The 24,968-nt window shown below is 34.8% G+C and overlaps 1 protein-coding gene across 4 annotated transcripts in view; it reads right to left on the reverse strand.

The window, feature by feature from the left end:
* Positions 1-24,968, reverse strand: part of TANK (TRAF family member-associated NFKB activator) — a 66,545-nt gene that overhangs the window by 29,468 nt on the left and 12,109 nt on the right. For 3 of the 4 annotated variants that reach the window (XM_012728774.1, XM_004674611.2, XM_012728784.1), the window contains exons 2-3: positions 21,382-21,529; positions 448-556 (exon numbers count right to left, since the gene is read on the reverse strand). In XM_012728774.1, coding sequence (XP_012584228.1) covers positions 448-556; positions 21,382-21,480 — 208 coding nt within the window. In that variant the 5' untranslated portion in view covers positions 21,481-21,529. Of the gene's footprint in view, positions 1-447; positions 557-21,381; positions 21,530-22,911; positions 22,954-24,968 lie in introns of those variants that run through there. The other variant, XM_012728778.1, reaches the window with a different exon arrangement.

Consider the following 24,968-nt stretch of genomic DNA (forward strand, 5'->3'; position numbering starts at 1 on the left):
GCCTCTCTGGTGGTGAAGGGATTAAAGTTTCAGCACTATCAAGTTATCATCAGCAACTGAGTTGAATACTGGCCAGGGAGCTAACCTACAAGGCACAGCAGGCCTCTCTCCTGCTTCGCCCACTGCTCCCCTTTAGGACGTATTTCAGTAAATCTACCTATTCTGCTCCCCATTCTGTCCCTGGTGAATCCTTCCCCAGCCTCCAATATGCACCTAAGGTCATAAACAGTTTTTGTATTCATAAATAAATTTAAAAAAATGTCTATTTCTTAAAAAAAAAATTTCCTTAAAAAAAAGCACAATATGTAACAGCACCACAATTATGACAATATCATAAATATTAAGAAACAATGGAAAAACAGAAAAGCATGACTTGAAGCACCTTTCTTTTCTCCAAGAAGTTTAAGACATTTACAAAAAACACATAAAAGATTAACATGTACACACCTCGACTGGAATTCACAAGAAGTAACTGTGATTTTAGCTTGTCAATAATAGTTTGTTGAAGTAACAGCTGTTCCTGTTGTTCACGTATTTTCTGCTCATAGTTCTCAGTCTGTTGACATAAAAACTAGTTAGCCTGTTATTTACTGACAGACATATACATATATTTACTGTCCATTAATAATTATATATATACCTATATAAATATATATATAACTATATGTATATATAGTTGTGTGTGTGTGTGTGTATATATATATGTGAGCTGCCCAAAATGCCATTTCCCAGATGTGAGCATTTATTTGTGAACTAAAATTTTGCTCCAGTAATGATTTATAATATACAGACATCAGTGATTTAAAACACTTAAAAGTATAAAATTAAAAAAATCCTCGGCCCTCCCTGGTGGCGCAGCAGGTTAAAGCACTGCACTAAAAAACTAAAGCCACTTCAGCATGAGTTAGATCCACGCCTGCCCCGGAGGTGACCACATGGCGCGGTGCTCCCCTTAGCAGTGCACTTCATCGATCTGCCTGTTCTGCTCCCCACTCTGTCTCTGGTGAAGCCTCTCACCGCCCCTGCACCTCTGGCCTGTACCCCAGTTCTGTATGAACAAATAAATAAACCTTTAAAAAAAACCCTCTTAATTAATGAAATTTCAGTTAAGATATCAGTATGTGCAACATGTGATTTTTTTTCAGTACTCCAGTTAGGATAAAAATTGTATCTTATAATTTATGATTAGTGGTAACTAAAACAAGCACAAATGATAAAATAAATGTTACATTAATTCTATAAAAATACTCATTAAAAAAGTTAAAGATTTAATTTTTTTTTTTTTTAAATAAACACACTTCCAATCTGCTTTTATACTACAAAAACACAAAGGAAACTCTTGTAACTAAGGCACTATGAAAATCAAGTTGTCGAGTAAAAATTTAAAATTATGCTTATCAGAAACTTGTCTTCTAAGATTAAGTTTCAAATCAAGAGACTATCATGGCTATTATTATCATGGCTCTTTACTGGCTATTATAAATACCAAAGTATCTTATCCATTCATATTGCTATTTTTTAGCAAATGGTATGAGAATTATGCAATGACAGAAGATAGGAGTTTCCATTAGAGAATGCAAGTGTTACAAAACTTCAAGCAAATTTGAAATGTTGTACTACAATTATCTAATCAGTACAAATGTTTAAAGTATGAATCACCAAAAAACCAAACTCAAAGAACACCAAAATTTTCACCAATTTCTATCATTGGAGAAAAATATATAAACGACTGCAGTATTTATACAAATGACTACATTTTAAGTTCCCTGAAATATGAAATGGGACCCTATAATCTGGGGATGTCCTTTAATAGACACTATTTCATTTGAATTGATCACCACCTGTGCCCCTTCAATTGATTTTTAACCAAAATTCAAAATTAGTGAAGCACTATTATTTTCAGAGACCAATAAACTTAACGTTCTTTCTAAGTTGCACAGCTGTTGTACATTCCCAAAATAAATCAGCTTAAGAAATAAAGCAAAATATCACATTTCCCCAAATGAAAGGTGAAATTTTACAAGTAATACGCTTCAAACATGAAAAATGAACAGAACTAGTAAGTAATTCAAGCGGTGTGTAGTTTTGGCATGTTGTCCTAAGGTAGTTTTATATAACTTCATCCTCCCACAAATAACTTACACAAAAGAGGTATACAGTATATGCTCACTGAACCCCCCCATCAGAAACAAGGGAGGAGGTAAAAAAAAATCCAAGTAAATATTATATTACTAGAAGAATGAGGTTTGTGAGTTGGTCTAGACCATATTAGCTTCAGAACTAAAGTCTAGTCTAGGGTGGGGCTTCCTAGGGCAAGATTTCTTATTCCTACATAAGTTTACATACAAGTACCTAGAAAGAACAGGTAGGATGACTGAAATAGTAATTCACAGGTCTATAGCAAATTATGTATACCCTAAATTCACCTGGGTTCCACAGAACCACTAGGGTGGAGAAATCAGTAAAATATTGCTATTAGTATCATCTTTAACTATTTCTGTGTATTTAGAACTTTCTGCAAAGAATTTAAAGCTTTTCATAAATATCAACCACTAATGACCTATTTCACCATATTTTGTGATATTCTCCTATTCAGATACTAAGCAACCAGTACAAAAACTTAGCAAGTTAAATAGGCTCAGAATAAATATGAAAGTTATTCACACTCAGTTCATCCTCTACTACTTTTTTCCAATTTAATGTAAAACCAAATGATCAATATTTTCTTTTGGAACCAACTCAATCTCTATCCGGTAATTTTTATCTTCTAGTCTCTGGTTTAAAAATGCACTTTAGGGCCCTCCCAAGTGACACAGCAGGTTAAAGCACTGCACTAAAAAGCTTAAGCCAATTCCGCATAAGTTCAATCCCCACCTGCCCCATAGGAGATCCACATGGCGAGGCAGACCTCTCCTGACCTGCCTGCTGCTCCCCTCAGCAGTGTACTTGGTTGATCTGCCTGTTCTGCTCCCCACTCTGTTCCTGGTGAATCCTCTCACCCTCCGCATCTCTGGCCTGTACCCTAGTTCTGTATGAATGAATAAATAAATCTTTAAAAAAAAATAAATAAAAATGCACTTTAACACATCTGCTCAAGCGATCAAACATAGTACAGTCTGTATATAACAAATTACAATACATGAAGAATTCTGGAATGTACTCATTAACAGGAAAAAATCAATAGTCTAGTAACTACTTCAAGTTGAAGTTCTGAACTATTCTTAAACCACTTAATGAAATTTTTTATAAGCTCAAGCAAATTCTTTAACAATTTAAAAATTGACATTTTGCGGCCCTCCCTGGTGGCACAGTGGGTTAAAGCACAGCTCTAAGAAACTAAAGCTACTACAGCATGAGTTCAATCCCTGCCTGCCCAGGAGGTGACCACATGGCGTGGCAGACCTCTCCTGACCCGCCCGCTGCTCCTCTCAGCAGTGTACTTCAATGATCTGCCTGTTCTGCTCCCCACTCTGTCTGTGGTGAAGCCTCTCACCACCCCTGCACCTCTGGCCTGTACCCCAGTTCTGTTTGCATAAATAAATAAATCTTTAAAAAAAAAATTGACATTTTGCAAGTACAAGGGAAACAGAATAAGAATGGTCCCTGTTCTTTCCACATATTTACATTATAAGGATTATAGTATTATAGTCTAATTGTCCTTATATCTGATTTCTCTCTAAATTATCTTCTCAAAGGGGACTATTTTCTTCTGATACCTCCAGAGTATACCTGGCTCATGTTCGGATGCTTTGTAAATATTAGTTGGATAAAATCCACTAATTAGGTTGTTAAAGAACTATCACAGATATAGATGTCTTCAGAAGTAACCTTAAGGAATGAATGGAAGGCCATGCTTCTATTTCTAACCAGGGAATCGTAAATCAAAAAATGGAGACATAGGTCAATAGGTGAATAAGGCAAATGAAAATTAAATACAAGGAAACAGAAGATAAGCAGTGCCTGAAGATTTTTTTTTTAAATAAATGAGGCTTATACCATCAGAAAAAGAAAAGTACTAATTTGAGAAGAGATAACATACACTCAGAAAATAGTGTAAGATTTTAATCACAGGTTTATGAGAAGGAAAATCCAGACAGGAGATTATATCAAACTGGGAAACCAACAGAACTCAGATTACTAGCTAAGGGTTGAACTAACTGGAATACTGGAACAGAAATTTTTCTTTCGTTAATTTTTTTTTTTTGTTCATGTAAAGAGTTGAATAAAAGTATATATTGGTAAATTCTTTTAAAAGGTCAGGTAATTGTTGCATTGGCACAGTAAAGTTTTTAAATACAATTACAAGGCAAGTACTTTCCATCACTATCAAAGACACCACAAAACAGAAAAATCACTAACATCACTAACAACCACATTGAAAATGTACAACAGCAATGTCTTGTCAACACTTCTGTACAGAGCACAGACATGACAGCTAAAACAGACAGAAGAGAAGATGCTTTTGACAGCCAGTGTGTGTGAATGATTCTTTGAGTCAGATGGCAGCAACAAGTTACCAACTAGGAGATCTGCATGACAACTAACCATCCATCTGTATCAAACACCATCTGGCCAAGATGACTCTGACTTCTGTGTATCTGACACTGCTTCCAATTCTGAAGACTAGCAAAACAAGTGGTCTACCAGCATCTAAAGAGGTAAACAGGTACTTAGGTAACTATTTATTCTTTCTTTGTGTTCAGAGCAAAACTTGTAACAATGGCAATCAAATATAATATACATCTTAAATTTATTAAACATGACATACTCCTGTTCATCATAAATAGAGCAAAAAGCTGATCTTGAGAACTATCCCTTTATCTATAAACAATTTTTATCCATCTTCAAAATCAATAAAGTATATTCTCTATAATTTTGGACATACAGCTGCAAGTTTTCCCGAGTTTCACAAATATTAAAATAGACTTCGATAAAATGACTTTTTCCCTATTGCTGACAATGAAAATTCTCAGTTTTCATGCTTTCCAAAGTACTTATTTACTTAAGCAAGTAAGTGTCCTTAAGTCATTTATAATCTCTACAATACTTTAAGTAACTGGTAAACATTATCGCCTCATCTTCAGGACTAAATTCAATAGACTAAAATACCTTTTTTTCCTCTAAATATAAAAAGAATAGGAATGTAGTAAATGGGTTAACAAATAAAAAGGAAAGAGTCTTAATTTAAAAATCTTTCAAACTGTTCCAAGATTAACAAAAAGATGAAAGTTTTATTGAAAAAATTGCTTGATTAACACAAATACTGACAGCACAAGTGCTCTATAGGGAGTTCCAATTCATGAAGGAAGATAATTAAATTCACTTTAATACATAGCACTTCAGACTCTAATTAAAACTCATCTTAAAACGTTTGTAAACTGAACATCAACATTAACTCTAAGTTAAAAACATATGAAGTTATAAAGAATTAACAACTCAGAGATCCTGGTTTGCATCAACTCATTCTTCAACCATCCTATATGTGCTTCCTTACCCTCCAAACACCAAAATTTATCTAGGAGATGTGCAATTTGACAGATCAGATTACCAATCTGATTACTAATAAGCAACGGTGCTGCACCAATTTCTCAACATACCATACCATACTATGGCAAGTATTTTTATTTTACCTTGTTTTGGTCCTGATTAATTTAGTTTCTTTGAGTCCTGGTCTCTTTCTTTGATATAAAAATAATTCACTGCAAGACTGAAGATGATAAGCCAGGGTCTCCCTACTGACCTAGAGGTTAAATCTGCTCCTCGCTCTTTCTCTGGCGAATCCTCTTATACCCCCATATCTCTGGCCTATACCCCAGTTCTTCTATACAAAAATAAGCAAAATCTTAAAAAAGAAAGAAAGAAAGATGATAGTGGATATGATGTATCTGGCACATAAGCTAGTTCCTTTTACAACAAGCAAGGTATATGTATAAAATGTATTACTACTGCTCATAAGTGCATACATCCATTAACTGTACATCTGATTACCACTGACCACGGGCCACCAGACTTACCACACAACCACCCCATGCATTAAACCAGTTTTCTCTGTTCTTCTACTTCTTTGCGACCTAAGACTCAGAAGTTGGGAAGACTCTTAGAAGACTCAGAGAAATCAGTGTGACATCTCCATTGAATCAAAAACATTCTGTCAAACAAACAAAAACCCCTGGCTGTTCAGTTTACAAAGAAAATAGACTAAGAAATAACTAAAGAGCAACTAGAAGTTTTCAAACAATTACAACAGTAGCACATTTGTTGGAAAAAAGGCAAAAACAATGGCATCCGGTATCACCACCACCACCACCACCACCAAACTTCAGATGTGTACAAAAAAGTGACAGTTTCAGTCTGTTTGTAGCCCCCCTGACACCTTTTCAGAACTTCTGGGTACATATGTATGGTTTTAATTTTTTTTTTAAATAGGAACTGTTGTGTAATCAAACTTTCTACAACATTATCACCACTTGATCACTTCACTAAATACTTACTGTATACCAAAATCAGAAGGCTTTATTTATTATATTCAATTCTAAATGTATCTGAGGTTATTTCTCACAGCTCTACTCAGCAGGTGGTAGAGATATGATGTGAGTCAAGGTTTGCCTGACCCCAAAGCTCAAGTCCCTAAATAATCACTATGGCATTTCATATGTGTATATCTAGGCTTACTAAGGTTTTCTATATGCTACTCTTGCTTTATGCAACATCACTTCCAGTGGCTGATTATATGCCAGACTCTCAGATTTCTCCTTTAAGTTCAGACCATTTCTCTAAGATGACCCATTTGGCCAAGAGCTAGTGGGAGAGCATTTCACATTTTACTTACTTAAAAAGCTATTTCGGCCTCCCTGGTGGCTCAAAGGATTATAGGGTTAAATGTCAGTTCTATAAAGCAATAGGCAAACACTACAGAAAGAGTTCAATCACTGGGCAGGGAGCTAGCTACCCAAATGAGCAGCAGACCTCTCCTGTCTTGCCTGCTACTTCCCTCAGCACTGTATTTCAGTCAGTCCACCTGTTCTGCTCCCCACTCTGTCTCTGGTGAATCTTCTCACTCCCTGCAACTCCACCTGTACCCGAGTTATTGTATACATAAATAAATAAATCTTAAAAATAAAAAACAAAACAAAACAGATATTTCTTCCCTCCAACTTCCATTCTCCTTTGTTAGTATATGACAGTAGTACTATCTTTCTAGAGGCTAAAACAATCTTGACATCCAACTATTCTAATGCCAACCCATTTTCAAGTGTTAATTTTAATCTTAAATAGCCCTTAAACCTTTCCACATTTTCATGTTTTACACAGCCAATCACGGTTCAAGCACTCACAACTTATAATCATTGCAATGGTCTAACTGTTCCCCCTAACTCTATAATATCTATTCTTTAAACTATAGTTGTGTTCTTTGCAAAATGCAAATATAATCATAACACTCCTTCCCATCCACCTCTCTCCTCCAGAAAACTGAAGAACCAAATTATCAATATGACTTCAAAAACCCAACATAGTCTTGTTCTAACTCTTCTCATTGCATTGTTTCCCTTATTTATTCAGTTCTTCTAGGCTAACAAGTCTTTATAACAATGCTTGTAACTGGACAGCCCTCAACTCTGCCTTTAAAAAAAATCACTAAGATTGTCTTCTATGACTGCCTGTATTAGGTTAAGTGCCTCACAGACATTCTAATAGCAGTATGCTTTTCTTCCCAATATTTATCAGAGTTCAAAACTTTACATATGAGATTGTTTGATTATTTTCTGCTTTATTAACAGTGCCACCCAGTCCATGAAGAACATGTATGGTTCTTATTGCGAGCCTACTCTCATTAACAACTCTTGATAAAATATACTGATTAACTGTTCAAAATATCTTTAAAATGAATAGCAAACATTCCTATTAATGAATTTCCTTGAATGTATATACATATACTAGCATTGTCTAGAAGTTTTGGCAGGACATATTTCTGGAAATAAAAATCTTAAAGGATATAAACATTTCAAAATCTGATAGGTGTAAATGTATAGTAAATACTATGCAAGTCTACAGACAATGTACATAATAAAGCTTAGAACAGAAATAGCCAGAAATAGCCAGAAGCACCTTTATTTCTAACATCAGTAACTTCAGTAGCAAATAACAACAACAAAAAAACATGAGTAAACTTCTCCATGCACACTTTACAGAGATACATGGTAAGCAATAATGAGGTCATTTACATCTTGAAAGAACTTAAAGATATTTAAAAAAATAAAGTAGTACCTAAAGGCATTTTATGCTTTCATGTAATTCTTTAAACTATTTTATAAACTTTTAGAGGTAATATAAGCCTTGAGGCTGAGTTTACATTTCAGATGGGCCAAGATTAGCTCTAGAATATGGCAGCACAAGCCTTATAGCTTTATATTTATTGTCAGAAAAATGTTAAAATCTGTAATTTATGATAAAAAGATAGAAGTCACACTTAGTTTTGTTTGAGGCCTTCTCCATAGACTCATTGGTTAGTTAATAAGGTCCTTTACTTATCAAATAAAGTAGTTTTAGATATTCTCTTTCACCACCTTCCTAATAAACACCTCAAAAAGGACAATTTCTTTCTAATAAACACCCAAAAAGGACAATTTAAAGGTGAACTGAACAAAGAATTAGATTACTTCCTTTCCATATAAGACATTGCTTTTTTTTTCCATTTGTTTGTTTATTTGTTTGTTTATTTACCTATTTTCTCTTTGAATCAAGTCTGGGCAAAAAGAGGCAAATAATAGTTGTCTTCTCAACAAGAAAACTTCTATTTTTTGATGATATAATAATTTTGAATCACCAAGAAGCAGTACAGAATGTTTTCTGTAAATTAATAATTTATGAATATGGTAATCTTTTAAATGGGAATCAGTTTAAAGATTTTCAGATACTTTTACTATTTTATTACTTACTGGTCCCTTGTGGAGGAGGTCAAATAAACAAAAAAGTGTACTTAATTAAGTCTTTATTAAATATATTTGGTTTCTCCCACAGAACAGTGGCAGAAACAGACTGACAAGCAACTTGGTATGAGTAATAGAAATAGATAAAATATAAAGAACAGATTAAATATTTAATCTTACATCATAGAATCTTTAGCCTAGTTTAACCAAAATATTGGCAAAAGCTGCAAACTACTCCCTCACATACATTTTTATCCTTTTTAGTAATACAAACTTTTAGCTGAGCACATGATCGTCCAGGTATAGAACAAACCAGCTGTCCCAGGTGACCATTTGAATACAAATATACTGTACAAACTTTGGACCATATCACTAAAAGGAAGTTGTGTGCTCTTCCTGCTTCTCTCTTTCTTCTCAACTACCAAGAAAATGGTAACAATTATACAGTCAATGTGATTCTAGAGAGGGACACCTTATGTTAAGAACTGTGAAGCTGTTTACCAACTAGACCTAGTCTACTCACCTCGGGTCATAAGAAAAAAAAAAATGCCTATGTTATTTAAACACATTATTTGTCTCTTGTGACAACAGCTCATCCTCTACAATAATTAATTCAGGGGCAAAACCAAGTCTTCCACTACCCTATATAATAATCTCTTTTCTTATTTTGTAAGCATATGAAAAGTTGTCTGTGTCAGGGGATATGGTAATTAAAATCTCCCTCTATTTTGGAACAGTCAGAGGACTTCTAAATGTGGGTATACATGAATGATTACACAAGGCAAGAAATAGAAAAAGCAATATTACATTGTAAACACTAAGTTAGTGTCTATGTATTAATTCTCTCTGAATCCCTTGCATGTATTATGTTTTTGGCACATTATAAATTGTTTCTAGGATAAATGAGTATTAATAGCAATTTTACATTCTACTTTCTTTAGGTAAGAGTATCCTCACTAAGTAAGGATTAATCCAAGAAAAGAGGAGACTGTATTAGGTTATTCAAAGGAATGGGGAATAAGTTGAAAAAACCTGAGGTGGGCTGTGAATCAGCTAGGTAATTATAATGTACATAATGTTGGAAAAAGGTAAACCTACTTTAGTACAGATATTGTCACTTAAGATGAAAAATTAACTATTTATGAGTCAGTTTCTTAACTTTAAAATGAGGCTCACAATGACTTTTCTGTAGGGACCGGAGAATTTACATGTAAAGTATGTGACACTTTTAAAATGCTCTCATTTATTAAATGTTAGCTTTGTTTTATTAAGTAACATGAATTTAAGAACTGAAGGAGAAAAAGCAAATGGCATAAGCACTATCTGGCATTTTGGTACAATTCATTCAGGGGCAAAACCAAGTCTTCCACTACCCTATATAATAATCTCTTTTCTTATTTTGTAAGCATATGAAAAGTTGTGTGTGAGGGGATATGGTGATTAAAATCTCTCTATTTTGGAACAGTCAGAGGACTTCTAAATGTGGGTATACCTTCAGAATAAAGGCTATCCTGGAGGAAAAGGCTGAGAATAGTTTTCCTAAGGAATCTAACACAATTCTAAATGATTTAATGGCATGATGGCAAATGCCTACATATAACAATGAAAACTGTGGTGTAGAACTAAAAGGGGAAAACAATGCCTAAGGATCAGGGGAAATAAATATACTTGATGATCAATAGTAGGCATTAGGGTTAGTCTTTGAAATTTAAGATGAGGTAATTTAGGAGAAATAAAAAACAGCACTATTCCACATAACACCTTATAAAACTCATTATTCCTCTGAAATGTTACAGGTGAGAAAAAAATAGTGGATATATTTAAGTTCAGGTTTAGATGTTCTGTTTAGCTGGACTTCCAAAATAGCAATGAACTAGAGCTCAGAGAGCAAGTCTGATAGGAAGATAGGTAGGAAGATAAATTTAGAAGTCATTGTCACAGTTATCTGAAGCCTCAGAAAAAGATGAGATACACTATTCAGGGATAGGAAGAAAGAAACAAAGACCATGAAAACCTCTGTTATTTAATAGTCTGGAAGTAGAGAATAAACCTACATAGGACATTTAGGATGTGGGTCTACGAGGGAACAAGAAAAATCAGATATAGTGTCGGGAATGTAAAAAAGTAAGTGTTTTAAGGAACAGACAGTTAGCAATTAAATAGAATGAAGTAACTATATATGTGAACCTAAAAGATTATCAATGACATTAGGCAAGTAAGCCACAGACATGAAACCTATGATCAAGCCAATGTTTTTTTAAATTCTATTTCAACTATCTTGACTACTTAGCTGTGTGATTGTGAACAAGTTATTTCTGCAGTTCACTTCCCTCATCTGAAAAATGAAAACAGTATTTCCTCATAGACTTCATTAAATTAGATGACTATAAAATACTTTGACAAATATAAACCTCAATAAATCTGTGGTGATGATGGTGAAGATGAAGCCATTTAAAAAATTTAGATCCTTTTTTAGATTAGCATGTTTCCATTTTTTGAAAAATTATGAAGGATATATATCACATTACTAGCAAACATTATCCCAAGGGAATGAGGAAAGGATCATCACTATATACTATCTTCAATTATTTGCATTTTTTCCCAATAAGCATGTGCTGCTTTTGTAATTTTAGCTGAAAATACTTAAGAAAAAAATCACTTACCTGTCTGCTTTGTCTCCCTTATTAATTTGGGATACTTGGATGTCTTTGCTTGACAGAATGTTCTTAAATGGATATAGCACACTGACTTCTCAAAGAAGAGCTTCTGAGTCTTAAATTGCAGTGAACTAGAAGAAACACTGTGAGAAGAACTGTCTTGGAGTAAGGACAGTTCAGTGGTAGAAGAATGGTGAGTTTGTACAAACTGTTGAATGACAGAGGAACAGTAATAAAATATAGCTAGTAAGAGAATCTAGCTACACCAATTCTTTTTTTTTAACAGATTTTTTAAAGTTTGGTAAAATATATATGACATAAAATTTGTCATTTTACCTATTTTTAAGTGTGCAGTTGTACCATTAAGTACACACACATTGCAGTGGTGCTATCACCACCATCCATTTCCAGAACTTTTTCATATTCCCCAAATGAAATTCTATAGCTGCTAAATACAAACTCATGATTATCTTTTCCCCAGTCACTAGCAGCTCTGTCTCTAGAATCTGACTGCTAGGTACAACTTGGAATCTAACAAGATCTACTTTTGCGACAGGTTTGTTTAACTTAGCACAATGTGAAGATTCATTCCTGTTGTACTAAGAGTCAGAATTTCCTCCTCTTTAAAGCTGAAAAATACTCCATTGTGTATATAAACAAAATTTTGTTTTTTCATACATCCATCAATGTGGGCACTTGGGCTGCTTCTACTTTTTGGCTATTGTAAAGAAGGCTGCAATGAACGTGGGTGTACAAATATCTCTTTGAGTCCCTGCTTTTCCCTTTATCTGGAGTAAACAATCAGAAATGATATTGGTGAATCTTAAAAATCTATGGTTGGGCCATCCTGGTGACCTGGGGTTAATTCACAGTACTATCACCACAAAAGCCTCAACTCCATCACTAGCCAAGGAGCTGACCCACAAAGTACTGCAGACCTCAACTGTCTCACCCCCTGCTCCCTTCAGCAGTGCATATCAATAGGTCCACCTGTTCTGTTCTCCACTCTGTCTCTGGTAATCCTCTCATTGCCTACACCTCAGCCCTACAAAGGTGCCATTCTTCTAGCCAAAACAAAAAAAAAACAAAAAACAAAAACCACACCCAGAAACTATGCTTAATTTTCCTTTTGACTTTTCATAATGTCTTCACCACACTACAATGCCATATAAATGATGTGTGAGAGTTCTACTTTCTTCACATCCTTGCCAATATTTATTCTGAGTTTTAGACATTTTAATTTTTACAACAGCCACTCCAATGAGGGGGAAGTGGCAACTCGTGATTTCAATTTTTTTTTTAAAGATTTATTTATTTATTCATACAGAACGGGGGTACAGGCCAGAGATGTGCAGGATGAGAGGATTCACCAGAGGCAGAGTGGAGAGCAGAACAGGCAGATCGACAAAGTACACTGCTGAGGGGAGCAGCGGGCGGGTCAGGAAAGGTCTGCCACGCCTTGTGGATCTCCTCCAGGACAGGCAGGAATCAAACTCATGCGGAAGTGGCTTAAGCTTCTTAGTGCTGTGCTTTAACCCGCTGCGCCACCAGGGAGGGCCTCGTGATTTTAATTTTAATTTCTCTAATGACTAATGAGGTTACTGATCATCTATACACCTTCTGAGAATGTCTATTCAAGTCCTTGCATATTTTCAAAAATTAGGATATTTGTTTTGATTATTGTTGTTTATCTGTAAAAGTTCTTTATAAATTCTAAATATCAAATATATGATCTGCAAGTACTTCCACTCAATCTCGGGGTTGCCTTTTCATTTCAGACAGTGCTCTTTTTCACTTTTTTAAATTAATCAATCAGTAATGTCTATATTAACTTTGGGGTTAAATTACTCCTTCTCCATATGTACACATGCTTTACCAAACCTCCTATGCCAATGTTGTATCCCCTTCTTTTCCCTACTCCAGTCTCCCCTGCTCTATGCTCTGTCTAGTAAGCAGTATGTTTTTCACTAAGTCTAAGGTTTGCTTTTGCTGTACTTTGCCAGTCTATGCTATTTTTGGTTACTTATATTCCACAATTAAGTGGAACCATCCAATATGTCTTTTACTTTCTAATTATTTCACTTAGCAATAATCACCTCAATCCAAAATTTTGTTCCAAAAGGCCCTACCTTCATCCTTTTTAAAATAGATGAGTAGTATGCCTTTGAATATGTACTCCATGATTTATTTACCCTGTTACCTGTTCATAGGGACTCAGGTTGGATCATTGGTAACATTGAAGAAAGTGTTGCTACACAGAATAAATAAATTTGGTATCAGAATTTGTGTTTTCTGGGTAAGTAGCAAAGGTTTTGTTGGATCATATAGAATTCCCATTTTTACTTTTTAAAGATCCCTTCATACCATTTGCTATAGAGGTGAAACCAAATTGCAGTCCCACCAACAGTATATGCATATTACCTTTTTACTATATCTTCACCAACATTTTTTGCTTCCATTCTGTTTTGATATAGGCCTTTCTCACGGGGATTAGGTGATAGCCCATTGTGGTTTTGATTTGAACTTCCCTTATAATAAGTGATGCTGAACAGTGTCAGGTATCTGTAGGCCATCTGAATATCTCCATTAGGATAGCGTCTACCTAAGTGATTTCCCCATTTTATGATTAGGATGCCTGATTTGCTGCTGTTCTACTGTATAAAGCAGTTGTACTTGTTTAATTTTGCTAGTTTCCAATTTCCATCTTTGCAATGGATGCTCTGTATTATTTCCCCAATGCTTTAAGTATTTAATGGTTTAAGTTCTTATTAACAAATCTTTAATCCATTTTGAATTAATTTATGTGTATGGAATTAAGTATGGGTCTAGTTTCTTTCCTTTCCTTTTTTTTTTCCTGCTATCCATGTTGGCCAGTACCATTTATTACAGAGATTTTCCCATCTTCATTGTATGGTCATGGCTTCATGGCCCCTTTGCCAAAGTGTCCATATATATAAATATATGTATAGTTTAATCTCTGTGCTTTTTATTCTATTCCATTGGTCTATGTTTCTGTTTTTGTACCAATACCAAACTGTTTTCAATACTGCTTTTGTATAGTATAAACTTATAGTATAGTATTAGTATAGTATACTATACTATACTTTATAGTACACTATAGTATACTTTTAGTACAGTATACTTTATAGTATAGTATAAAGTCAGGAATGTGATATCTACATTTTTCTTAGAATTGCTTTAGCTATCTGGGGCCTTTTCTGGTTCCATACAAACTTTATAGCTATTCTATTTCCTACAAAAAAGTCATTGGTATTTTGGTTGTTATTGTCTTGAATCAAAAACTTGCCTGAAGTAGTATTTTAATGATGCTTATTCATGGAAGAAAAAAATCAAATAGTGCCTGCGATAAAGGTTTTTTATCTCTTCATACAACTTCTACAAACATATTTATACGGTTTTAAAGGTAATGTAAGCTCTGAGGCCTAGAGTTTACATCTCAGATGGGTCAAAATTAGAATAAATCTGACAGCACAGTCCTTATAACTTAACATTTATTGTTATGGAACACATTTTCATTACTCTGTGTCCTTTTTCCTTTAAAGAGCCTTCAAGGTCCTCCATGGTAGTCTAGGGGTAAGTCTAAGTGCTATCACTAAGGCCTGAGTTTGAGCCCTTGCCAAGGGGCTGACACACATATGTTACAGCAGACCTTTCCAGTCTTTCCTACTGCTCCCTGTAGCAGTGTATTTTAGTAAATCCTCCTATTCTACCCCCAACTATGTCACCGATGAATTCTCTCACCTCTTACCCCCAGTACCTCTGGCCATGCCCCAGTTTTTCTATGCAAACAACAACAAAAACAGCCTTTTTTTTTTTTTTTAAATCTATAGGCCCTTTACCTCCTTTAAGTTTACTCCCATATATTTCATTGTTATGGTATAGTAAAATGTATTATTTCCTTCCTTTTAGTGACTTTGGATTTTTTTTTTCTAATTCCTTTAGTTGCAAAGTTAAGTATTTGTTTGAAATTTTTCTATTTGTGGATCTGTATTGCTATGAACTTCTCTCATCGTATTACTTTTAGAGCATCCCAGAGCACTTGGTTGGTTGTTTCATTATGAAAGTTATTCTTTATGTACTTTTTGATTTTTAATTTGAACAAGAGTTGTTTGGAAGCATTCTGTTTAGTCTCCATAGGCTTTGATTTATCCTGGGATTCTTTTTGTAACCACAGTTTTTTGCTTTATATCACTATGATTTAAGAGGATGCTTAGTATAATTTCTATTTTCATATATTTTCTGAGAAACGTTTTATGTACCAACACATGATCTAGCCTTGAGAATGTTCTATATATATTTAAAGTATATTCACTTCTTTTGGGATGGAAAGCATTGAAAATATCTGTTAAGTCCATCTGGTCTAATATTTCATTTAAGGCCTCATTAAGTTTTATGTCAGGAATGCCCATCCCTTACTGCCAGCAGTGTGTTGAAATTTCTGAAAATAATTGTATTTTCTGTCAATATGTTGTTTTAGGCCTGTTAATAGTTTTTTTATAACTAGGTATTACTATTGTTAGGTATATAAATATTGATGACAGTTGCATCTTCTTCATGAATTGTTTCCCTGATAATTATGCAGTTTCCATCTCTGATTATCTTTTTTGGCTGGCTGGAAGTCTAATTTATAAGACATGAGAATAGCAGTTTCAGCTTTTCTGAGTTACAGCTGAAGCACCTTGTGCCAACCTTTTACTTTAACTTTTGTCTTTTGGTTTTAAATATGCTTCTTGCAAACAAAGTACAGATGACTGAAACATTTTAACACAATCTGTCATCTGTGTGCCCTTTTTTTTTTTAAGATTTATTTGTTCATACAGAACTGGGGTACAGGTCAGAGGCTCAGGGGCGGCAAGAGGCTTCACCAGAGACAGAGTGGGGAGCAGAACAGGCAGATCTACGAAGTTTACTGCTGAGGGGAGCAGTGGGTGGGCCAGGAGAGGTCTGCCACGCCATGTGGTCACCTCCCCGGCAGGCGGGATTCGAACTCATGCGGAAGTGGCTTTAAGCTTCTCAGTGCTGTGCCTTAACCCGCTGCGCCACCAGGGAGGGCCTGTGTGCCCTTTTTTAATTGGTAAATTCATACCATTCAAATTAAGTGATAATAACAGGGCTAATCTATTTTTTAGATTGTTTTATCTTTCTGCTGTTTCTTTTTTTCCATTTGTTTTTTATTTCTGCTCTTTCATTTGGATGGCTTTCCCTAGTGATTCTTTCAGCTTCTTATACTTAATATGTCTGAAAACTCCTTTATGAGCTGGTGTCAACTCAGGGAGACTGAACTATACAGATTTTGTTCTTTTCTTTCTTCCCTTTAATGTTGTGTTGAGCAATGCCATTCTTGATCATGTTTCTGATTTTAATTTCATATTATTACTATACTTTTGAGTTTTCTTTTCTTGTAGTAGACCTCCTTTCAGCATTTCTTGTAGGACAGTTTTATAGTGATAAACACTAATACCTGCTAGACTGGGAAGACCTTTATTTCACCTTGGTATTTGATTGATAATTTTTGCAAGAGACTCTTCTTGGCTGGTTCTTGTCCTTTAGAAACACTTCATTTGGGCCCCTCATGGTGGCACAACGGGTTAGGATGCAGCACTGCAAGCTGGGCACAGCACTGCAAGCTGGCTGCAGCTACTTCAGTGAGAGTTCGATCCCTTGCCCCAGAGGTGATCCATATGGCATGGCAGACTTCACTGATCTGCCTGTTCTGCTCCCCACTCTGTCTCTGGTGAAGCCTCTCACCACCCCTGCACCTTTGGCTTATACTCCAATTCTGTATGAATAAATCTTTAAAAAAAAAATACTTCTTACGTATGGGTAACTCAAGCAGAACCCACTATAATTTGGACACCTTTGTGTATTCTTTTCTGATTGCCAGTAAAATTTTTAATCTTTGATTTTTTAAAAAAGATTTATTTATGCTTGATTTTTGATAACAATATTGTGCCTTGGTGTAGGTCATTTTCAATTTTAGAGATTTTGGTGTTCTTTATGTTTCCTGGACATCTATGCTTATTTCACTTTCAGGTATGAGAAATTCTCAGCATTTATATATTTGATTAGAGTTTCTCCTCCTGTCTCTCTATCACCTTCTGGAATATCTACTGTCCTTATGTCTCTTCTTCTAATTTAGAGTATTATATTTCTCATAGCTTCCTCGTTTTTCCCCAATCTTGTTTCTCTCGCTTTCCAACAATGTGATTTGTACACGAGTCTTTAGAATTTGATTTCTAAAATTCTGTTTTGTCATTTAGTTCTTCTTGTGAAATGTGTTCCACACCTGCCTTCATTTCATTTAGTCTCTTTTTGTGGTCTTTTCTTCTCTCTCTTTTTTTTTTCCTTCTCGTCTGCAAATGATACTTGCTTCCTAGCCATGTGTATCTTACTTGCTTTCTTCCCCCCCCTTTTTTTTTGGAGTGGGGGTGACTTCCTTATTTAAAAAAAGCCTTTTAATTGTTTTACAACCTTCCTAGTGTTTTGACATATTGATTCACACCTTTTTCCCACAGGTGTAGTCACTGCCCTTCCTCTACCAAAGCACCCATAGCCCACCTCTAGTCCAAAGTGTTCTTCCCTGATCCCCAGCCCCCTGCTTTCACCCTCCTCCTTCTCCCCTTCAAAGGCAAAGATCAATGGTCAGTTTTCAGGGTTTGGTTCTAAAGTTTGACTTTAAACCATTGTTTTTTCCTGTATTTATTCCACAAGTAAGTAAGTAGCACTTATGGTATATAGCTCCTGTCACTTCACTTGGAATCAGGCCTGACCAGTTCTATCCATGTTGCTGTATATGGCATGATTTTATCTTTTTTAACTGCTGGTAGTGCATACATATCACATCTTCTTGATCCACGTTTCCATTTTTGGACACCTAGGTTGTTCCCACGTCTCGGCTATTGTAAACAGTGCTGCTATAAACACGGACAACCCAGTTTTCCTGTCAAATTTGTGTGTGTGTGTGTGTGTGTGTGTGTTTTGATAGATACTTAGGTGTGGTATTGGAGGGTTGTATGGCAAATCCATTTTTAGTCTTGAGAAACCTCCATGTGGCTTTCCATAGGGGCTGGACCAATTTACATTTCCAACACAGCTTAAGAGGGTTACTTTTTCTCTACACCCTGGCCAGAACTTACTGTTTCTGGTATTTTTTATGTGGCCTATTTACATTGGTATGAGATGGTATCTCATTGTGGCTTTGATTTACATTTCTCATAAGTGATGATGTACATTTTTTCATGTGCCTGTTGGCCATCTGTATGTCTTCTTAGGAAAAGTGCCTATTTTGGCTCTTCTGTCCATTTTTCTTATTGGGCTATCTGTTTTCTTTATTTGTTGTTTTACTTGGGGCACTAAGTTTAATTTTGTTTGTCCTCTATTTTGTATACCTTGGCAGGAGATGGGGGAAGAAGGTTCTAAAACACTTGGTCTTAGTCTTATTGAGAAGGGTCAAATTACCTAGAGTGCCTCTTAAAACTATGCTCATGTATTAAGCATGATTAGTGGGATTTATGACCTAATCTTTCCAGACTAAGTTAGGTGCCTATTTTCTGTGCTCATACATTATCCTGCACAGATTTCTATTGTACAACTCTGTACACTATGGTAACTACACTATGGTAACAATGATTAAAACTTTGTTCTTTACATATTGGTTTCTCAAAGTTGTAAGTTATGTTTTATTTCAGCATTCTCAGAATCTCACCAAGGGCCCACTCCAGTTTATAAGACGCTTAATATTATGTTTCTTAAATAAGCCAAGATATTTTGAGTTTAATACATAAAATTTATAGTATACATTTTTTTTTTTCTGAGTGTATGATAAACTTAGAAAATGTCCCTTTCTCTCGTTAGGGATAATAGCTGATATGAATAAAGGCTTCTACCTTAGATACCAGGTTAAATTACAAGTCTTCACTTGCTTACCACTGGCTCGTGCAGGAAGAGGAGGAGGAATAGAGAGAGAAATTCCTGTTTCTGCTTTAATCTAAAAATAATTCAAGACTTATTTGTCCCTAATTTTTGTTTTCTCATTTTCTTTGAATAAGTATAGGATTGCAATGTATCTTATGAACTTAATAGGAAAATAAGGATAAAAGCAGGCTTGTTTTTGTTTTGTTTTGGCAAAGTGATTATGCCTTAAACCTGAATTAGAAAGAAATCCAAATTCTAAACTTTATTTCACTAATCCTAGCAAGCTCCCTGTCATTATCATGCTTCTGTCTCTCCTAGACACTCCTAATAAAGACCTATAGTATACATTTATAACTGGGAGTATTCTTTTGTAAACCAACAGGGGAATCACGATTTCTGTGGAATGCAGGAAAGTTGTGTGTGTGTGTGTAAAACAGCTAGTTTTATAATAGATGCATAAATTAGAAAGAAGGAAGAGAACTGTGTAGCTCCTTTATAGAGTATATATTATAGAAAAAAACTATAAACTGCATGACTAGTGTATTTCTTAGGACAGTAAAAATTTCACAGGCTGATTAAAAAGTTTTTTTCTTGATTTGGGGAGATCTAGCACAAGACCCTCCCTACTTTCAGCTGCCTATGCAGATACAATTTAATATAACAGGTCCAAAAACACCCACTTGCAAGATGGGCCCTTGACTGGCAGTGAAAACATTTCCTAAATGATAAAGTTGTGACTGGATGGTCAGCCTACCTAGATTGTACCATGAGATTTAAGATGAACACATCTACTCTTGTTCCAAGTATGTGGAATTTTGGTTAACAGAGGATGGCTATGCTACCAGCCTTAGTGAAAACCCTGAATTCTTCAGTGTCAATGGAGTTTCCTGTAAATTCCTGCACATATGTGAAGGAACTTTGAAGTTGGTATGCTTTCATGGGAGAGTAGAATGCACAGAAAGGCTGAAAATGGATTCACCTATACTTCACCTGGTATCATTTCCATTAATGATCTGACCATGTCAGTGCTATAAACAGTATGAATTATGTGAAGTTCCGTGAATCATTTCATAGAATCAGAATACATGTGGGTGTTATTGGGAACTCCTTAATCAATACTAAGTGTTATTAAACAAAAAGCACTGCCATCATGTCACAGAGTATACTAATATAATTGTGCTTTATTTTGATAATATAGAATGTAGAATTTGAATGAATTTAGCACTATGAGAAGATCATTATTCTTATTTGGACTAGTAATAGATATATACCTAGGAACTACTAAGCCAAGTAATTTTTGCCTGGATCTACCTTTCGCCCAATTTACTTTCTTTCGAAACTGAAATCATTAACAGAAATGTTGTGTACAGAAATGATTTTAAAAATCTGAAACTTTTAATACAGCCATTGAAGAATTCACTGAAATAGTCTATTTTAAGCTGTTTTAGTTAAAGAATGGAAGAGTTTTGTAAAATTAGTGACAAATTTAGTTCTAGGATATTCTAAAATTTGTAATCTGCTAGTCAAGTAACAATGTAAAAAAACCCAAAAATTAAAACTAGCAGAGACAGTGATACTTCTTTTAGTCTGTGATTTTACTTAAGAATTATTTATGGAAGGTAACATTCTTTATCTTTTCTCAATACAGTCACCTTAAGAACCCATTTACTCTTTCTACAAGTCACAATGTTTTTAAAAGACAACAAATAAAATCTCAAATTTCACCCATTAATTTAGCCTCATGTTTCAATAATAACAGTTTTCCGAGGCAGTTTTTCACAATGTATTATTCAGTTGTAACAGACTCTCAGACTCAATTTGCCAGGATTAAAATAAAGAAAAATTAAATTACAATCGCATACCTTTTGCTGTAGTTCTTTTACTGCAGAATCTCTATCCATGCATGCTTGTCGAAAGGCTTCATAAGCTTTATTGAGTTGCTCGCCAATGTTTTTATCCATTCCTCCCTGTCCTGTAGCATCACTATAACGGATGAAATAAATGATATGTCTGGAAAATAATCAGAACAATTTAGTTAATAACTTTTAAATCTCATTTTAAAACTGTACCTTAATTACAATAAAAGTGTGAACGTTCTAGACAATTTACCATGAATATTACAGAACAAAGTATTTCCACATAAAGGTTTTTGGAGGCATGAAAACCTAATCTAATATCCTAATCAGAAACATGAAGCTTTATCTTTGAAAATCAAAAAAAACCTTTAACATTGTTCAAGGAGCAGTTCTAATCAATAACGATGTTATTTTGAAAACAGTGATCGTAAACATAACAAAACTGGAAAAACATAAAAGGCTATTTGTCATTAATACTGTACTACAGAGGTATGCAACAGGACTAGCAATGTGGGAAGGGATTTCTTTTTATTAAACGGACAGTTACTCCCACTTACAAGGTGAGTTCTTGCTACACTGAAATTAGAGCCAAATTAAATAGATAAATGTTGGTGGATGGAGTTCACACTGTTGTTATCACAGAGCAATTAAAATGTGTGAAAATGCTCTTATTTTAGCACAAAATCTAGGGAGAGCTGCTGTTGGACTGTATATTAAAAAAGAAAAATCACATCCCTTCAGTCCTACGCTCCCACCCCCATTAGTCTTTCAACTTCCCTGCTGTTTCCGAACTACAGGTAATTTATTCACCATAGATAATTTGGTTTTATCATCTCAATTTGCATAATATCTCTAACCACACTCTTTGGTTCTAAACAAAGAGTAATCTAAAGACTGACTCTCTCTATCCAGCTGTAAAAACTATACCACAGATAAAGTTCTTTAGTTCTTTAATTGTTCACAGGGCATTTTAGGGGACACCAAATTATTACAGTTCTTTGTGACTGACAATACTTTATAATTTCAGTCTCCAATCTTTTATGACATCTTTCATTTTGTCTTCAGGTCCATAATGCTTTTTAAAAAATAGTATTTTTAATTAAGATAAAGTTAATATAACAAAATTTACCACTTCAAGTACACACTTCACTGGTTTTCAGCATATTCACTATGTTGTGCAACCATCAGCAATGTCTAATACCAGAATACTTTTATTACCATAAAAAAAGCCCTTTTCCTAATAGCATAATAGTCTAATTCCCCCCCTTTTCCTCAACCTTTTAACTTTTGGATAAACTGCCAAAAATGTTTTTTCAGAAGCAGCACTATTTTGCATTTGCAGTAGCAAGGGGTTCCAATTTCTCCACATCTTCATTAACTCACTATCCATTTAAAAATTATAGCTATCCAGTGGCAACTCACCATAGTTTTGACTTGTATTTTCCTGAGAACTAATGATGTTAAACATCTTTCTAGTGCTTATTCATCATTTGTACATATTTTTTGGATAAATGTCTATTCAAAATTTTTGCCCACCTTTTAACTGGATGATTTGTCTTTCAACTGTTCAAGAGTTCTTCATATATTCTAGCAACAAGACCTTTACTAGCTTAGCATACATTTCTTCCATTCTGTAGGCTTTCTTTTCATGTAATAATGTCCTTTGACCTAGTTTTTAATTTTAATGAAAAAAAATTTTTTTTTATTGCTTGTGCTTTTCGTGTGACATCTAAGAAAGCATCACATAAACAAGGTCATCAAGTTTCATTCATATTTTCTTTTAAGAATTTCATATATATATATATTTTTTTTTTTTACTCTTTTGAGCTATGTTAAGGAGCTCTGACTAACACTGTAAGGAACCAGTGAAGACCAGTTCTCCAAGGTCAGTATGCACGAGCATCACCTGGAGCTCTTCCTGGTGTGGTCATGATTTAGTTGTTCTAGAGTAGGACCCAAAGAGTTTTCATTTCTAACATGGTCTTATGCTAATTCATAATTCACATTCTCAGATCCACTGGTATAGAGGGTGGATTAAAAGAAGTGAGAAGGGCCCTCCCTGGTGGCGCAGCGGGTTAAAGCACTGCACTGAGAGACTGGGGCCACTTCCGCATGAGTTCGATCCCCGCCTGCCCGGGAGGTGACCACATGGCGTGGCAGACCTCTCCTAACCCGCCCGCTGCTCCCCTCAGCAGTGTGCTTCATCGATCTGCCTGTTCTGCTCCCTGCTCTGTCTCTGGTGAATCCTCTCACCCTCCGCATCTCTGGCCTGTACCCCAGTTCTGTACAAATAAATAAATAAATCTTTAAAAAAAAAAAAAAAAAGAAGTGAGAAAGCTGGAGATGGGAAACCAGCTAGATGGCAATGGTCTTTCTGTGCTAAAAAACTGTCTCTTAGAGTGGATGGATTAGTTGCTTGAAGTCCCTGTATCTTCACTCTTATTCCATTGTCCTTGGTATATGTATCCTGACTAAACAAGTACATATATTATTAAAAAAGTCTTTTATTCCCAACATGCTTTACTTTAATATTTTTAAATTTAACTTTTTCTTTTAAAATTAGAACATTTAGCTATTAAAATTTAGTCTTTATCTGTATTGAGTTAATTTGATATGGTTTGAAGTGGAGGTCTAGATCCATTCTTCTGCATGTTTATTCAGTTGTCCTGATCCCATCTGTTGAAAACAGCTGACCTTAAATCACAATGCTCTTTTAAACACCTAAATAATATTTCAATCCTATTAACCAAAGTCGTTCATTTAAAGATATTTCTCATTCATTTACCAGGCTTAAAGACAATTTCAAAGTTCTCATGAGGATTAATTACAGTGTCATTACTTCTTGAAGAAATAAGAAAATAATTTTACTCAGGAAGTTTGCTTCTACTTCTGATGGATGAAAATATGAAATGCTGTTAGCATAATAACATCTCTGATATGTAGCAAGCATCTCTACTATGCCAAAGACATAAAGAAACACAGACACTAAGGAGACCAAAGCAGTTAGCATTAGTACAACATATGGGTTAGATGATAATTCCGTTTAACTTTTGAAGTACTTTAGGCATTGTATCATTTAAAGGAGGAGTATATGTCATTTACAAAAAATAAACAGATTAAAATCAAGTATATAAAAAGGAAAGGAAAAACAAGGATAAGTAGCCACAAGCATTCTAATATTGTAATGTTGGAGGTTTTAACTTGTTAAAGTCATGTATCACTGTTTGAAAACGTTCATGTCATGACCAAACCGTATCTGTATTTTAAATGTGAGACAAACAAGAGCCTTGGGTTGGAAACTCATCTAATTGTCTACTTTGTTCTATCACTGACTGAATCTATGAACTTAGTTCAAGGTCACTAAATCTTTTAGGACCTACTATCTGTCCAAAACAAAAAGGATGCATGGATTCAATTTCCAAGAAACTTCTTTGTTCTAAAGTACTGGAATTTAGGAGTCTAAAAATGTAATGTCTGTTCCATCAAGAAGGTGCATTCTTGTTTTTAAAAATATAAATGCAGAACTAAAAATGGCTGCATCGTATGTAAATAAATCATGTAGAGCCTTTGATCACACAAATGTCACTAAGAGA

This window comes from Condylura cristata, unplaced genomic scaffold (assembly GCF_000260355.1).
Source record: "Condylura cristata isolate star-nosed mole 26May11 unplaced genomic scaffold, ConCri1.0 scaffold00002, whole genome shotgun sequence".
In the NCBI taxonomy this organism is placed as follows: Eukaryota; Metazoa; Chordata; class Mammalia; order Eulipotyphla; family Talpidae; genus Condylura; species Condylura cristata.